At 51.5% G+C, this 17,031-nt stretch overlaps 1 protein-coding gene across 1 annotated transcript; it reads left to right on the top strand.

The window, feature by feature from the left end:
• The first annotated feature begins 10,201 nt into the window (after window positions 1–10,201).
• LOC100194063 (uncharacterized) lies at window positions 10,202–15,916 on the top strand. Its single transcript, NM_001139119.1, has 6 exons — window positions 10,202–10,457; window positions 10,542–10,641; window positions 11,975–12,045; window positions 14,882–15,073; window positions 15,176–15,297; window positions 15,374–15,916. Exons 1-6 carry the CDS (start codon window positions 10,353–10,355, stop codon window positions 15,420–15,422), a joined length of 639 nt encoding a protein of 212 aa, NP_001132591.1. The 5' UTR covers window positions 10,202–10,352; the 3' UTR covers window positions 15,423–15,916.
• Window positions 15,917–17,031: the final 1,115 nt, after the last annotated feature.

Raw genomic sequence — 17,031 nt, 5'->3', positions numbered from 1 at the left:
CATCTTCGTCGGGGAGGCAATACCCCTCGCTGACCCGCTCCAGATCCATGACATAGTGGGAAGCAAGCACGGCGAAGGCCCGCCTGACGCCGTGATGCAGCGCCTCGCGGAGTCTGCCACGCGCATGGTCACCCAAGGCATGCAGGCGACTTTGGGGGGAGCTTCCCGAGGGGACGTCGTCGAAGCCAAAGACCCGACAGAAGGCCGAGATGGCCTCGGACATGGCCGCGTGGTCGGCCTCCCTCTGCTCGGCCGCCTGAGCAAGCGCCTTGGTGGACTTATCAAGGGCAGACTCGAGGTCTGCGAACAGCCAAAGCGGAAGACCTCAAACACAAGTTGAGGAACCAAGCTGAAACAAAAACTTAAAATAGCCAAGACATACCTCCGGCTCGGGCACGCTGCTCCGAGGATGCGGCTTGGGCCACGGCTAGGTCTGCTACAAGGGCTCCGGCCCGAGCAGACGCCTCGGCTAACTGGACTCCAAGAGCCTCAACCCGGCTTTCGGCCTCGGCGGCCCGGCCCCGAGATTGGTCCCGCTCGCCGGTGACCTGGTCAAGCTCCGACTGCCGCCTCTGCACGTGCCGCCGCTGCCTCTGCTCCCAGATCGACACAGAGCAACCGAAGGTCCGCCACCTCGGCGCTCTGTTGGGAGAGGCGCGCTGTAGCCCTGGCAAGCGTGGTCCTCAGAGACCACAGCGAACCCCAGACATCGACCTCGCGGCGGATGAACGACGACTTGGCGGCGCTTAGATCCGTCAGATCCTGAGGGAAGGAAGCGGGGCGTCACAAAGAACGCCTTGATCACGAGAAAGGTATGCCTGAAATCATTACCTGGAGGATCTTGGGAACGTCCCTACAAAGGACCTCCAAGGTCGACCGGAGCGACCCCACCGTTGCCTCGGCACACTCACGAAGCCCGTCCCAAGACTGCTCCTCCCGCTCATCGTCAAGAACGAAGAGGGGATCCGAGGCCCCATGGGTCCGGAACCGAAGCAACTGGCGCCGCCCCTCGGAACTGCGCCGCGCGGGGACAAGGCTGCCGCTCAACGGGACGGGTCGCGATCCCGCTCCCCCCTCCTCCGAGGCACCAAGTAGCGACGCCTCGGCCATCTCAGCGTCGGCGGCGACGGGTGGCTCCATGGCCAGAACGGCAACGACCTCGGCAGCAGCCGGCGCCAGCGCCGACAGCATGTATGGTGGGCCCGAGGCCACGGCCGCGCCAGCAGCCTCCCCTAGCGCGACGGCCGCCTCGATAGAAGAGCCAGCCTCGGGAGCTCGCTCCACGGCAACTGGTGCCGCCTGAGCCCCCCGCTGTGGGGCGTCTTGCAAGGAGGTCAGCTGGCCGGCGAGGCCCAGCGCAACACTAGCTGCGGAAGCCGACGCCGTCTTGAGGACCTTCCGGGGAGCTAGATCGGTCGAACCGTGACTTCGCTTGCTAAGGAGAAAAGGAAAATCAGGGTCGGGACATACGAAGGAGGAGCAAGGACGAAGATATCCTAAGATACTTACCCACTCCGGGCCACGATCAATCGTGCCTGTGGGGAGGTCTCTCGAACCTCAACCCCCGAAGGTACCATCGAGGTCTGCCTCGCTGCTAGCTTCGGTACCATCCTCGCCTTGGGCGCCCTAGGCGCTCGAGAGATGGACTGCCCAGACGCAGCCACGATGACCTGAGGATCGCCCTCCCGCGCAGTCGGCACGGGCAACGGTTCTCGGGGGATAGGCAGCTCGGCCTGACTCCCCGGGGTCACCTCAACTTCCCCGGCTGAGGGGTCAAGTACCCCCTCGGTCTGCCCCCGCTCTTTGGACCGGGACCCAGACGTCCCGGCCCCGGATACCGACGGCACCAGCCCGCTCGGGGGCTGGCTTGATGACCCCTGGCCCAGCCTCAGATCCGGGCTAAGGCCAAGGCGGGCAGCCATATCGTCGTCTTCGTCGTCGTCGTCGTCAGGCATCTCCGGCGACGGCTCCCTCGGGAGCCCATCCCTCTCCTGCCGACGACGGAGCCTTTCCAAGGCGTCCCGAGCCCGCGTCCGCTCGCGGGCCCGAGCCTTCTTCGCGTCCTTTTTTTCCTTCCTCTTCTCCGCGGCAACCCTTCGCGCAGCTCGGTCCACCGCGTCCTCTGGGACCGGTGGCAGGGAAGGCTTGTGATGCTCTACCTCCTGGAGACAGACGAAAAGTCTCGGCTGTGAGAACCAAGGGCAATCCGACGCAAGGAGAAAGAAGGAGCGGACACTCACCAGGGACACACACCCGCGGTCAGGATGCATCAAGGGCTGGGAAAGGGCGCCGGCGTCTGGCTTCCCCAACGTGACGGCTACCCGCCTGTGGAGGTCGTCGACGAGAAGAGGATCCGAGGACATCCGCAAACCCTCCAAGTCGCCCCCCCGGCGTCATCTCCCAAAGCGGCAGTCGCCGCTCCGTCAAGGGAAGCACCCTCCGGCGATGAATGGCGGCAACCACTCCCGCAGCGGTGAGCCCTCCTTTCCGCAACTCCTCCAGGGCCTTCAGAAGGGACTGGAGATTCTTCTGTCTGTCACGCGGGGTCCCGTAGCGCCAGATATCGGCGGCGGCGGTCACCACTCGCTGAGAAAACGACGGGAGCCTCCCGTCGTCATTTCGGAGATAGAACCACCGGCGCTGCCACCCTTTGTTCGAGGACGCAAGGATGGCGGGGATATACTACGGCGCCCGCGCCTGCCTCAGCTGGAGGATGCAGCCACCAGCCCGCACTGCCGTGCGGACCCTTCTCTCCCCCGTCGATGAGGCAAAAAGCTCCGCGGAGAAGAGATGAGTCCACAGGTCCCAGTGAGGGTCAATCCCCAAGTATCCTTCACAAACCACCGCGAAGATGGCGGCTTGCGAGATGGAGTTAGGACTGAGGTTGTGCAGCTCCACCCCGTAGACATGCAGAATCGCCCGCATAAAACGGCTTGCCGGCACTCCGAACCCCCGCTCGTGAAAGGAGACGAAGCTCACGACATACCCCGGCGGCGGGGACGGGGCGGCTCCGCTCGGAGGGGCCATCCACTCCGGCTGCGAGTAACCGGAGAGAGGGCGAAGCAAACCCTCAGCAACAAGGGCCTCCAGGTCATCTGCCGTGACGGTGGAGAAAGGCCATGGGTCGCGCGGCGGAACAATGGTCACCCGGTCGGCCATCACCAAGCAGAAGAGGTGGCGGCGGAAAAGACTGGGTGAGTGGTTTCCTTTCTCTGGCTATTCCCTCGGGTTGCGAAAACCTAAGAAGGAGGCAAGTAGCAGAGTAAAAAACTGTCACCGGTCCCTCTCCCGAATATATAAAGGCCCAGGCGAGACCCATTCAACGCTTCGCCCGAACCTGCCGCGAGATTCCAAACTCAAAGCGAAACGCTCGTTCCTCGAACGGCTCGCGCACGCGCAACGGTCGCCCCGTGAACCATTCGTCTCGTCGCATTAACTTTGCGGCAGGACGGGTGGCACCTTTGGCGGGCGAAGCAGGCGACGCTTCACCTCCGCCATAATGATCGCGTCAAAAAAGGTGCGCCACGTCATTCGATTTCGTATCCTTTTTCACTTCCTCTTTCTCTCTCTTGCCGCAGGGACCGGGAAAGGGGATACCCCGAAAGGGATCCTTCTCCGCGAAGGAAGCGGGCCCTGAGCCCCCTTACTGATCAGAGGTTCAAAGGCTGGCCCCTCGGAAGGGTTCAACAGCCGCCTCCGAGCACTCGGGCTCCGCGCCCACTACTGGTCAGAGGTTCGAAGGGCGGCCCCTCAAAAGGGTTCAACGGCCGCCTCAGGCCACTCGGGCTCCGCGCCCACTACTGATCAGGGGTTCGTAGGCTGGCCCTCGAAGGGTTCGACAGCCGCCTCAGACGCAGAGCGAGGGATGACCCTGGGTACGTTCGATACATAACCAAGGCTCGGGCTACGCTCCCGAGGTACCCTAGGACATTTCCGAGACCAACGGGAACGATTTTGTAACGGAATCCCATCAGAGGGAGGCATCGAGCCCTCGGACCCCGTCAAAAGGGGACCGGGTCCGACAAATCACCCGCATGTACTTTTGGAGCGCGCCTCCGAGCCACTAGCCGACCCCTAACAAATGGGGCACGAGCGTCCACTCGGATTACCCGTTAGCAGCTCACTGGAGACACAATGTTCGGCGCCCTCCAAGGGCAACATGACGCTTTCCCCCCTCCTCCTTGCGGAAAGGCGACACAGGGGCGTATGTAAAAAAGTCGAGTCTGTCCTTGACCAGTTGACCGTCCTCTCGCTCTGTGCGGAGGCTCGGGGGCTGCTCTCGCAAACCCGGCTCCGGCCAAACCGTTGACAGCGTCAACATACTCGCCCGAGAACTTGGAACTCGACTGAGCACCCGGGCTATGGCCAGCTCGCATGAGGGAACAACCAGACCGGCCGAAGCATCACGAAACACATTAAGACCTCGAAGGAGTCAAACCACTCCTCCGAGGCCTCGGGGGCTACACTCGGCGGGTGCACTCGCGCGCACCCACCAGAACAAAACGCAACCGAGAAAGGCCGGTCCCCTTGCAAAAAAGTGCGACAAAAGCCTCCAAGCGAGTATTAACACTCCCTTTGAGGCTCGGGGCTACTGTCGGGGACCATAATTAGGGGTACCTCCAAGACTCCTAATCTCAGCTGGTAACCCCCATCAGCACAAAGCTGCAAAGGCCTGATGGGTGCGATTAAGTCAAGGCTCGGTCCACTCAAGGACACAATCTCGCCTCGCCCGAGCCCAGCCTCGGGCAAGGGTAGCCGACCCCGGAGGATTCACGTCTCGCCCGAGGGCCCCCTCAAGCAACGGACACACCTTCGGCTCGCCCGAGGCCCAGTCTTCGCCAAGAAGCAACCTTGGCCAGATCGCCACACTGACCGACCGCACTGCAGAAGCATTTAATGCGAGGATGGCCTGACACCTTATCCTGACGCGCGCCCTCCAGTCGACAGAAGCCGAAGTGACCACAGTCACTTCGCCGCTCCACTAACCGGCCTGACAAGGGGACAGCGCCACCTGCGCCGCTCCGACTGCTGTGCCACTCGACAGAGTGAGGCTGACAGCAACCAAGTCCGGCCTCGAGCGCCATAGGAAACTCCGCCTCGCCCGACCCCAGGGCTCGGACTCGGCCTCGGTCCCGGAAGACGACGAACTCCGCCTCGCCCGACCCCAGGGCTCGGACACGGCCTCGGCCTCGGAAGACGATGAACTCTGCCTCGCTCGACTCCAGGGCTCGGACTCGGCCTCAGCCCCAGAAGACGACGAACTCCGCCTCACCCGACCCCAGGGCTCGGACTCGGCCTCGGCCCCGGAAGACGATGAACTCCGCCTCGCCCGACCCCAGGGCTCAGACTCGGCCTCGGCCCCGGAAGACGACGAACTCCGCCTCGCCCGACCCCAGGGCTCGGACTCAACCTCGACCTCGGAAGAGCCTCCGCCTCGCCCGACCCAGGGCTCGGACTGACCACGTCACAGGGGGCCATCATTACCCTACCCCTAGCTAGCTCAAGCTACGGGGAACAAGAGCGACGTCCCATCTGGCTCGCCCCGGTAAACAAATAATGATGGCGCCCCGCGTGCTCCATGACGACGGTGGCTCTCAGCCCCTTACGGAAGCAAGGAGACATCAGCAAGGACTCGACAGCCCCGACAGCTGTCCTTCCGCAAGGCTCCAGCGCTCCTCCGACGGCCACGACATCACATGAATAGAGTGCCAAAACCTCTCCGGCTGCCACGACAGCATGTACTTAGGGCGCTAGCTCCTCTCTGCTAGACACGTTAGCACACTGCTACACCTCCCATTGTACACCTGGGCCCTCTCCTTACGTCTATAAAAGGAAGGGCCAGGGCACTCGTACGGAGGGTTGGCCACGCGGGGAGGACAGGACGGCGCGTGCAGGCCTCTCGCTCCCTCCCACGCGGACGCTTGTAACCCCCTACTGCAAGCGCACCCGACCTGGGCGCAGGACAAGCACGAAGGCCACGGGTTTCCCCTTTTACGCCTGTCTCCCTCTGGTTCCCCCCCTTCGCGCTCCGTCTCGCGCCGACCCATCTGGGCTGGGGCACGTGGCGGCAATTTACTCGTCGGTCCAAGGACCCCCCGGGGTCGAAACGCCGACACCCCCCTTCCTCCTTGCGGAAATGCGACGAAGAGGCGTATGATAAAAGTCGAGACAATCATTGATCGTCCTCTCGCTCCGTGCAGAGGCTCGGGGGCTGCTCTTGCAAACCCGGCTACGGCCAAACTGTTTACAGCGTCAACAAACCAGCCTAAAAACTCGGAACCTGACCATGCACCCGGGCTATGATCAGGTCGCATGAGGGAACAACCAGGCCGACCAAGGCATCACGAAAGGCATTAAGACCTCAGAGGAGTCAAACCACTCCTCTGAGGCCTCGGGGGCTACACACGGCGGGTGCGCTTGCGCGCACCCACCAGAACAAAGTGTAACCGAGAAAGGCCGGTCCCCTTGCAAAAAGTGTGACAAAGCCTCCAAGCGAGTACCAACACTCCCTTTGAGGCTCAGGGGCTACTGTCGGGTACCGTAATTAGGGGTACCCCCAACAGTCCTAAACACGGCTGGTAACCACCATCAGCACAAGCTGCAGGGACTGATGGGCACGATTCAGGTCAAGGCTTCGTCTACTCAAGGGACGCGATCTCGCCTCGCCCGAGCCCAGCCTCGGGCGGGAACAGTAGTCCCAGACGAATTAACGCCTCGCCTGAGGCCCTCCTCAAGCAACGGCGCACCCTTGACTCGCCCGAAGCCCAGCTCGGGCAGGCTTCGTAGTGAAGCAACCTTGGCCAAATCGCCTCGCCAACCGACCGTATCGCAGGCGCATTAATGCGAGGATCGCCTGACACCATATCCTGACACACGTGCCTCAGTCGGCAAGGTCAAAATGACCGCAGTCACTTCGCCCTTCCACTGACCGACCTGACAGGAAAACAGCGCCGCTCGCCCCTCTCCGACTGCTGTGCCACCCTCCAGGGTGAGGCTGACAACAGATAAGTTCAGCCTCAGGCGCAACAGGAAGCTCCACCTCGCCCGACCTTGGGCCTCGGCCTCAGGAGGAGGTCTTCGCCTCGTCCGACCCCAGGGCTCAGCCTCAACCTCGGCCTCGGGAGGAATCACGTCCTCGTCCGACCCCCGCTTCGGCCTCGGAAGGTGGTCTCTGCCTCGCCCGACCCAGGGCTCGGCCTCAACCTCGGCCTCGGAAGGTGGTCTCCGCCTCGCCCGACCCCAGGGCTCGGCCTCAACCTCGACCTCGGGAGGAATCGCGTCCTCGCCCGACCCCGGCCTCGGCCTCAGGAGGAGTCTCCGCTTCGCCCGACCTTGGGCTCGGACCGACCGCGCCACGGGGATACATCATTACCCTACCCCTAGCTAGCTCAGGCTACGGGGGAACAAGACCGGTGTCCCATCCAGGCTCGCCCCGGTAACAAGTAATGATGGCTCCCCGCGAGCGTCCATGACGACGACGGTTCTCAGCCCCCTACGAAAACAAGAAGACGTCAGCAAGGTCCCAGCAGCCCCGACAGCTGTGCTTCTACAGGGCTCAAGCGCTCCTCCGACGGCCACGATACCGCGTACACAGGGCTCTAGCACCTCTCCGACAGCCACGTTGACATGTACACAGCGCTCAGGCACCTCTCTGCCGGACACGTCAGCGCATAGCTACACCCCCATTGTACACCTGGACCCTCTCCTTGCATCTATAAAAAGGGAGGTCCAGGGCCTTCATGCGGGAGGGTCGCGCGGGAGAACGGGCTGACGAACAGGCTCACTCTCTCTCCCTCGCGAGCGCTTGTAACCCCTACTACGAGCGCATCCCCCCGGTGCAGGATAACACGAGCCGCGTTTTCCCCTTGTGTTCCATCTCGCGCCAACCCATCTGGGCTGGGACACGCAGCGACAATTTTACTCGTCAGTCCAGAGACCCCCCGGGGTCGAAACACCGACAACCATATTTTGAAAATTGCTAGTCATCTAAATGCATATGAGAACCATGAACTTTTAAGAACTGCTGTTGTGCCTATGAAAACAAAATTTCTGAAATATTGGAGGGACATACCCATTCTTTATGCATTTGCTTTCATTCTTGATCCTAGAGCAAAGATGAGGGGCTTTCATAAAGTTCTTCAAAGATTATCTACTCTTAATGGGACTGATTATAGTAGATATCCTTCATGTATTAGAACCAAATTAACTAAGATGTATCAAATTTATGAGGCCAAATTTGGAGGTATTTGCTTGACTCCTCAACCACAGTCAGGTAGTGGTTCTAGTAAGGCCACAGAGGCATGGGATGATATATATGGTGATGATGAAAGTTATAGCAATACTGGTACAAGTGGTACATCTGGTACATCTACTGGTTTATCTGAGTTAACTTCTTACCTTGACAGTGACACTGAAACTAAATTTGGGCCTGATTTCAACATTCTTATGTGGTGGCAACGCCACAATCAAACTTATCCTATTCTTTCGATACTAGCTAAAGATGTGTTGACTGTCCCTGTTTCTACAATATCTTCAGAATCTACTTTCAGTCTATCTAGCAGGGTGCTCGAGGAGCGACGACAACGGTTGACGACAGACATGGTGGAGGTGCTCTCCTGTATCAAAGATTGGGAGTTGGCTGATCAACACAAGCAACATACTGTGGAGAAGGAAACCAAAGACCTTGAAGCAACCTTTGAGGATATGTACCTAGATGATGAGCAGCGAGTATCACCAGGGAACAAAAGAAAGGAAGCAACACCACATAGTTCAAGAAGGACTGAACTATGAACTTATTCTCTCTATTTCTACCTATTTATGTTCTCTACTTCTCTTATCTGTAATATACTCATATGGACTGTGGACTGAACATTGAACTATGAACTTGTAAATACTTTAAGGAGCTGGCTGTACTCTTTTCCTTCCTAGGGGTTTTCTCACGAAGTGTGAGTTTTTACCTAGGAAGGTTTTTAATGAGGCAGCATTGCACTAAAGCTCCAAACCATTTAAAGACTATTATGTAGCCTATTTGCCTTGTTTTCTGTTAACTTTGATGAATTATATGTATTATGTAACTGGGCCCGAGCCCGGCACTGCACCAACGGGCTGACCGTGCCCCCGGCCCGGCCCGACCCGATTAGCATTAGGCGTGCCGTGCCTGGGCAGGGATTTGGGCCCACGTGCCAGCCCGGCCCGGCCCGTGACACTGGCGTGCCGTGCCGTGCCCAGCCGTGCTCGTGTCGGGCTGGCCCGGCACACCCATTTGGACATGTATACATCGGACCGGTCTGGTGGCGCACCGATCCACTTTACCAGAGAGACCTACATAAGGGTATCAGTTGCCTAACGCACTAGACCAATCCGATGGTGCGTCGAACCAGTTTTCCGGATAATGTTAAAAAAAAGCATAAGCCCTTGGCCCAGTCTGGTGCTGCAACAGACCTCGGCTCCAACGACTACTCGGAGCTCTAAAGCTAGAAAATAAGCTTGAGGCTCATGAGCTGGGTCAAGCTCGAAGCGACTCGCGAGCCTCGAACGAGCCGAGTCTATTTTTCGAGCATATTTTTGTAGCGAGCCGAGGAGAGGTGGCTCGTTCTAGATCGTGTGTCGGCTCCCGAGCCGTGTCAAATTAACCAATTTATAAAATAATGATGAATATTAGATACTTTTACAAATACTACAGTAAAGCAGGTCTCATGTATGTAAGACTAGCGATAAAATAAATTAATTAAAATTATACGAGCAGTTCACAAAGTTACTGAATGAGTCTACCACCTACATGGATATTAAGAGGATCTACATGTTGGTCGAGAAAAATTAACCAAACAATTTAAGTTATACGAAGAGAAAAATAAGGATGATGATTAGGAGTAGTAGTTTAATCTTTCTATAAATTATATATATATATTTGTTTTGCATTTTACGTAATTTGTTTCTATGTTTTTTAAATATAATGACGTGTTTTGTTTTAAATAAAAATCTGTAAAAGAAAATTTTAATATGACGCTAAGGCCTTCTTTAGAATGTTAAAATTTCAAGAAATCATACAGAAACTTTACAGAAATCAGTGTATTTTCATAAAAAATATAGGAAAGGAGAAAAATTCCTACATTTCAAACAGACTTAAAGTGGCGGTAGAGTAGACTGACCACTGATGGCAAAAGTTGTCTATTAGAACTTCCTGATAGGCTAGAATCAGCCTAAGGCTCATGAAACTTTCGACCCATTGGAGGCCCACGACCTCTCCGTCCGATCCCTAGGCGGCGGATCCTTCCTCCACCAAACCCGCACCTGCCGCAACTGAATCGGGTCAGATCGGGCCATCGGGGAGGCGAGGGAGCTCACGCGGCGCCATGGACGAGGAGGAGCACGAGGTTTACGGCCAGGAAATCCCGGAGGACGGCGACATGGACGGCGCTGACGTTGATATGGCTGCCTCCGGGGATGACGCGGCGAAGGTACCACCACTGGATCCATGTGTCTCACGCTATACCCTCGCCCTAGATCCTTGCGGGTTGCTGACCCCCTTCAGTTGCGTGCAGCTGCAGGAGCTCGACGAGATGAAGCGCAGGCTGAAGGAGATGGAGGAGGAAGCCGCCGCCCTCCGCGATATGCAGGCCAAGGTCGCCAAGGAGATGCAAGGTTGTCTTCCTATGTGCTCACCCACCTTGCCTTTTTGATGCTTGATACCTTTTTTGCGGTGTGTTTAGGTTTCATTATTATGGTTCGATATGCTATATACCTTGATGATCTGTGTGTTACTGTGTCCAAGAATCTTTAAGGCCGGCCGAGCGAGTTAAGATTGGTGTCTGTAATTATGACTGCATTTGTTATTTGGTGCTTGGTAAAATTGTGATACTGTGTATGAAGTAGGAGTATGTGATCATGCCACACGTATTTTCTACATACCTCTAATTCTAGATCTAATTTGCTTACATGCTGTACATGCAACTTCAATTTTTGTAGTCTGATCACAGAGCAGTTAGAATCAAAATTGACATGAAGTTTAGATGCCCTTACATATTCTGTTGATGAGGCTATTTCCTTATGCACAAGACCAGAATGCGCTAAGAATCTTTCGTGATAAAATTTATATATCCCACATATGCCTACCCCTTGTTGTCATACTTGTCCCTCGGCCTCCTATATTTTCTATTTTTTTGGTGTTTCTATCTTTTAGAAATCCCTTACTCTTGTCACTTGTATCATTCATATTTGTATTCACTGATCCCCAGTATGGCAAATCAACAACCCCTCTGCTATTGCTTTACTGCATACTCCAGACAATAACACTAACCATGGATTCATATACATGCAATGGAAATAATTATAAAATGTTGATTTCATTCTGAGTAGTTGCATACTTTGTTCTGTGGGTTATTTTTGTCATGCCTTGGGTACTGTTTTTTTTTCAATTGAGAAGTTCTTCTGTGCAGCGTATGAAGCATCCTGTGCATGTAGGCATTTCCTTCTGGTGATCTGTATTTATGTTGATACAAATTTCTACTTGCTAGTAGTTGCTACTATCAGAAATACTTGTCATTTTTTTGGACATGACATGCTCTTCAATGTGTACCTTAGACCATTATTTTCCGTCTTAAAATGAGATTAGTAAAGTTTCTAAGACAACTACATTTATGATATTCATGATTCCGAACTAAAATTTATAAATAATGTTGGTTAAAGTTTCAAAAGTTTGGCCAAGTATTTGTGAACAGAGGGACTATTACGTCTTCTGTGTGCATGCAGATGAGCAGATCCACATCCTATGTTTCAACATAACGTATATCCAAATGTAGAATTCAAATATGATGAGGCTTGCAGATTTTGTTTTACGCCTTACTGCATTTGTGTCTTCTGATGGATATGCTGGTCTAACATATCTTGGTTTGGTCAAGGGTTTACTTCAGTTTTAGCTTGCTTATTTAGTTTAAGATGCAAGGTTTCTTGAAATAATTGCTCTTCTGTTTTGCAGGAGGTGACCCTAGTGCATCTACAGCTGAGGCAAAGGAGCAGGTGGATGCCCGTTCTGTGTATGTTGGAAATGTAAGAATTTATAATAATCTCCCTCTCTTTATTGTGACTCTGCATATTAGCGGGAATATGTTATGTTGCTTTGAAATTTTTATTTAATATATATTTCTTGATATTTTACGTGTATGAAGCATGGAGTTTGAAACATCCCTATATCTTTTATGTGATACAGTGGTAGACACATACATATTGCCTAGTAGCTAATAGATATTTTATTGGCACTCGCTTAGTTATGAATTGTTTATCTCAAGAAGCCAACTACCTTGTTACTTACCTTCAGAACTTGTATGGTTGGTGCCTACTGAAAAAATGTCTGTGTTGGATGTCTTTATTGGCAGGCAGAATTGTCAAAGCTTCTTCCTAATTTGATGTTTCCTCCTTGCTCCCATTTTTCGTTGCGTTCCTTAGAATGCACCACACTGCTATTATGAAATGCTCTGTGTGCTTATCATCATCCTTTGCTATCAATACTCCTTTGATCTGTCTTCATGTGTTTTATTTTATTGTTTTCGTGCATTAATTAAGAAATGGTGATGGTCGCAGGGCTAGTGTGCTTGAGCAAGCCTTTCAAATTGACTATAATGGCCTAATGGGCACTGGGTGATGTTTTAGAGTTAGCATAGAGTGAAAAAGAAAAAAAAAGAAAAAAAGATAGAAGGACCTCTGAAAAAATATAAAAAAGTGCATGGAAAAAGAAAGGAAAAAGAGGAAAGAAGTAAAAAACGGATAATAAATATCATAAGTTAGATGACATCCTTGGCGAAGCAAAAGAAGTCAGCACAGAGCTGCTGTCTACACTCGGGATGGGACTTTTTGACTGGAGCTGGCATGGCGGCATCTGATGTGGTTCGTAGCTGCTGGTCCACTGATATCACCTGGGTGGTGCGTAAGTATGACATGTAAGTGTAACAGTAGGGAACTTTAATCTTGACTCTATTCTTTGCTGTTTCTGAACTTGTGCTCTGGCTACCTTCCTACCTTTTCCCTTTTATTCGCATTTCACCTAACAGGTGTACAGTTGTTTTTTATCAGATCATGTAGTTATCACTTCTTTCTCTTTCTAACATGAGAATAAATGCTGCCTGGTATTTTGATGCATACGAGCGAGTGCAGATCCACTAAAGAAATCAACAATGGTTATGAAAATGGATTTGCACCTCCTTGATGGTTTGAATAAATGATGCCTGATATTTTGGTGCATGCTAGTGACATGCAGATTCACTGTAGAAATTAGCTGTACAATTAACACCTATGGATGCTACAAGGAAAAAGAAAATAATGACTATGGTGGATCCTTCTTTCCTTTGCATTCTAGCATTAGTTTGTAACTTAAAATAACCCAGTGCTAAGTTTTAGACTCTTGGTATAGTGGTATGATAATCCTTCCGGTCACAACATGAACATACATTTGACTTTGCATGGTCTTTAATGCGTATCTTTGACCACTAATTACTTCTATAATATATTCATAAAATGCTTCAAATATAAGATATTTTGCATGTGCTTTGAACACAAATCGACACATATAACTGAATAATTATGATAGGAAACTATGGAAGCACTGAAATATTGGATGGAACAAGATCATGTGTCGGAGCTTTTCTGCAGGCTGTTAATAGTAGTTTATGGTATCCTCTGGGGCTTTAGTGCTCCAGGTCCAGGAGCTGATCCTAAGGTCACCCACCGTGCTCAATTAATCCTTCTATATAGTGGAGGTGCTGGTAGCCGTTGTTTGTAGTGTTTGATGGCTCATCTTTAGCTAATCCTTCGCTAGGAGTGTATGTGCTGGGTGTCTCATGCTTGTTTTATTCTCCTTTTCATATTATTAAATGACTTGCAGCTCTTCTGCACAGCTTGAGGACAAAAACAAATTGACACATATAAATGATATGCTTCCAGACCAAGAGTCTCTTTATATCATTCTGTATTGATAGGAATAGAGATTTTGGTGAAAAATGTCTCCGACAACTTTAATTTCTCTATTCTGGATTTCTCGCTCGCCAAAAATGGAGATTGGGGGTGCAGCTGTGTGCACAAGATATAGAGAAATTGTTGTGATGGAAAGATATAGGGAACACTTTTTATTCAAATTGCTCTCCTAATGAGGATTTAGGGAGTGAGTTTAAGAAAGACTTCTCGAGATGCTCTAATGTGTGTAATAGTTATTGGCGTTTGCATTTTTTATGGTTTGGTCAAATGTTGTCCTAAATATCGTTTTTGTGACCTGATGGAGTATTAAGTATTGATTTTTTGTGTATTTTCTGTTGATTATCTTCAACATACCCTTTTCTATGATGTTTGTTTTACACATTAGTTAACTTGGCGTGTCAGTTCTCCATTACGAACCTGCAAAAAATGGTACTCTATAGTGTCACCCAGACCTAAGGTTCAATGCCATTTAAAATGCACATTGTTTCTCACTTCAACAGATTCTTGTACTTTGCCATACTTGTGCCTTAGAAAGGAAGTCTATTAGAGAGCCAACCTTTAAAATAAATAACCTTCTAGGACTGCAGGTTCATTTATGGAAGGAACACTTGTGTCTTAAAGCGTTTCAATGTTCAGCATCAACTAATTTGCCCCTATACTGTGGTCACTGCTTAAGTGACGTTTTTTCCCCATATATACAAGACTAGCATCAACTATCAATTACTCGACTCAGTTGCATTTTCTGTTGTGGTACTTTTTCACCTGTCTGGTCTTTGGTGCTTAGTATCAATTACTCTTACTCCAGTCCCTGGTTGTTGGTTAATGGGACACATAGTTTCTAGCCTTACATTTCTGTGTCTACCCAGAGCAGTCCACACTAAGTTAACACCATTTGAACTGATACAATCATGTACTGCAGGTGGATTATGCTTGCACCCCAGAAGAAGTGCAACAGCATTTCCAAGCTTGTGGAACTGTCAACAGGGTGACAATCTTGACTGACAAGTTTGGACAGCCAAAAGGTTTTGCTTATGTTGAATTTCTGGAACAGGAAGGTGTTCAGGAAGCTCTTAACTTGAATGAATCTGAATTGCATGGTCGCCAGATTAAGGTGCAGAAATGCTTATGTTGCATGGTCTCAAGAGTTCCTTTTTTAAAACACTTGTCAATAGTGCTTTACTTCTGCTTTACCTTCTTGCTCTGTGCTCTACAGGTCGCCCCAAAGAGGACTAATGTTCCTGGGATGAAGCAGCGTCCACCACGTGGGTATAATCCATACCATGGCTACCCTTATAGATCATACGGGGCACCGTATTTCCCCCCATATGGTTATGGGTAAGTCTTTGTGGTGCACTATTACAATGTGGATTTCTAGTTTTCTTTTCTAACATAACCTTTTGCGGTTTTGCAGGAGGGCTCCTAGATTCCGCCGCCCTATGCGCTACAGACCTTACTTCTGAAGTACGGGGTAGGGTAATGAAGTTCAATGCAAAACCAGCCCATGGTCACTGGTCAGTCCCGGGAATAATCAACTGTATCGTTTGCACTGTTGCGGCTCAATGCTCCTGTATCAGCTGCCTTTTCTGACCTTTGTTTCAAGTGCCGCCATAAGCGACGGACATGTTGTATTGGCTTGTAATACAGGACGTAGTAAGTGCACACACTTTCTGTAAGCGTGCTTTCCCACTTCCCAGGGTTACTACTGTTTGCAATTTCTGTAGTTCTTTGGGTCGGTCGGTTAGGACATGGGAGTGGATCGTTCTATGCCCATTTGAGGTAGATTAGTTATATGAAGAGAAAGCTTCGCATGCGGGGCTGTCTTGTTTGCAGATTGCCACTACCTCAGTACGGTTCCAGGTTCCTCAAGGTATCCGCTGAGCATCTGTTCTGGTGTCGGATTCCGAGTTCAGGTCTTGTAACTAATAAAAAACGGAAATTATAATGTCTCTCTTTACCAGACTGTTTTACCGCGGGCAAATTTGATCCGCTGTTACTGCAGGGCCGACATAAATGTCTGAAATACGCTACCATTAGGCATTATCCCCACGCCCTTTTTACAGTGGTTACATGGCAAAGCTCAGCACAACGTTGGTTATAGGGACAGCAGTAACTTATTAGGGAGGCTGAGCCGTGGCAACCCTACTCCTACTGTCATGCTATTGTCAACTACAAGTCCCAACAGGGAATCTTGCAAAGTTAATAAAGCTAGGGGACAAAGGCGTGGCAGGTGAGGTAAGGACACATGGGAAACACAAAAACAAAAGCGAAAAGAGCATGTCTTCCAATAGCAAGAGTACAGACTCCCTATTCAGAAATCCTCATTTAACAATCCTGATGCGGTGTCAATTGTGGATTTCCAAAAAGTTTATGCTTTCCTATCCTTTTGAGACTGCACTAATCAAGAAAGATCTCGGGCACAGGCACAGCAAAGTGCGGTGCTGTACAAGTAGGAGTATTTGCCAAAAACGTGTATGTAGCACAATACAGTGGCCCCACACCCGTCTTTTTTATTCAGATCAATGTTACTCAATTCGTCTGACTTTAAAATGAAAGAGGAAAAAATGTACGACTCAAGTTTATTATAGATTTGCGTTCATACACATGGCCCTTCCTTCCTTTGTTGTGTTATATTTGAACAGTGCAACCCGTTTGCAAAAGAATCATTCCTGGTATACACAGCCGCGTGACGTCAAGTAGGCAAATCCTGGGGCCAAATGATCTGTCAAGATTAGTGCTGGTGCAGGTTACACCCAGAAAGCGTCAAAATATGCAGTATGCCAGAGGCATCCATCCATCCATTTCCATTCAGACCTGACCATACCTCAAGGTGGATAAAAAAATAGGCTGCACCTCCCCCCTGCCCCGTTGCCCGCATGGGAATTGGGAAAAAACCCGCGTCAGAATCTAGCGTAGCGTGCAGCAGCAGCAGCAGCAGCGCCAAGGCTCGCAGAGGCAGCGAGAGGGCGGGGCTAACTTGTCTTGCAAGAGACAATCGGCTTGGCAGATGCCAGTGGCAGGCTGCCAGGCACGGACGGACGGACGCCACCCAGGCATAGTAGGGCTAGGCAC

The sequence above is a fragment of the Zea mays genome, chromosome 5 (assembly GCF_902167145.1).
Source record: "Zea mays cultivar B73 chromosome 5, Zm-B73-REFERENCE-NAM-5.0, whole genome shotgun sequence".
NCBI classification, from domain to species: Eukaryota; Viridiplantae; Streptophyta; class Magnoliopsida; order Poales; family Poaceae; genus Zea; species Zea mays.
The sequence above is the reverse complement of the archived record's forward strand: the minus strand, read 5'-3'. Positions and strand labels throughout refer to the sequence as shown.

What these genes read in the sequence shown, in the direction of transcription:
- LOC100194063 (NM_001139119.1), top strand. Translation starts at nt 10,353, where the DNA reads ATGGACGAGGAGGAGCACGAGGTTTACGGCCAGGAAATCCCGGAGGAC. An exon ending in TGCATGGTCGCCAGATTAAG is followed by an intron (nt 15,074 to 15,175) that starts GTGCAGAAATGC and finishes TGTGCTCTACAG; the next exon opens with GTCGCCCCAAAGAGGACTAA. An exon ending in TTCCCCCCATATGGTTATGG is followed by an intron (nt 15,298 to 15,373) that starts GTAAGTCTTTGT and finishes GCGGTTTTGCAG; the next exon opens with GAGGGCTCCTAGATTCCGCC.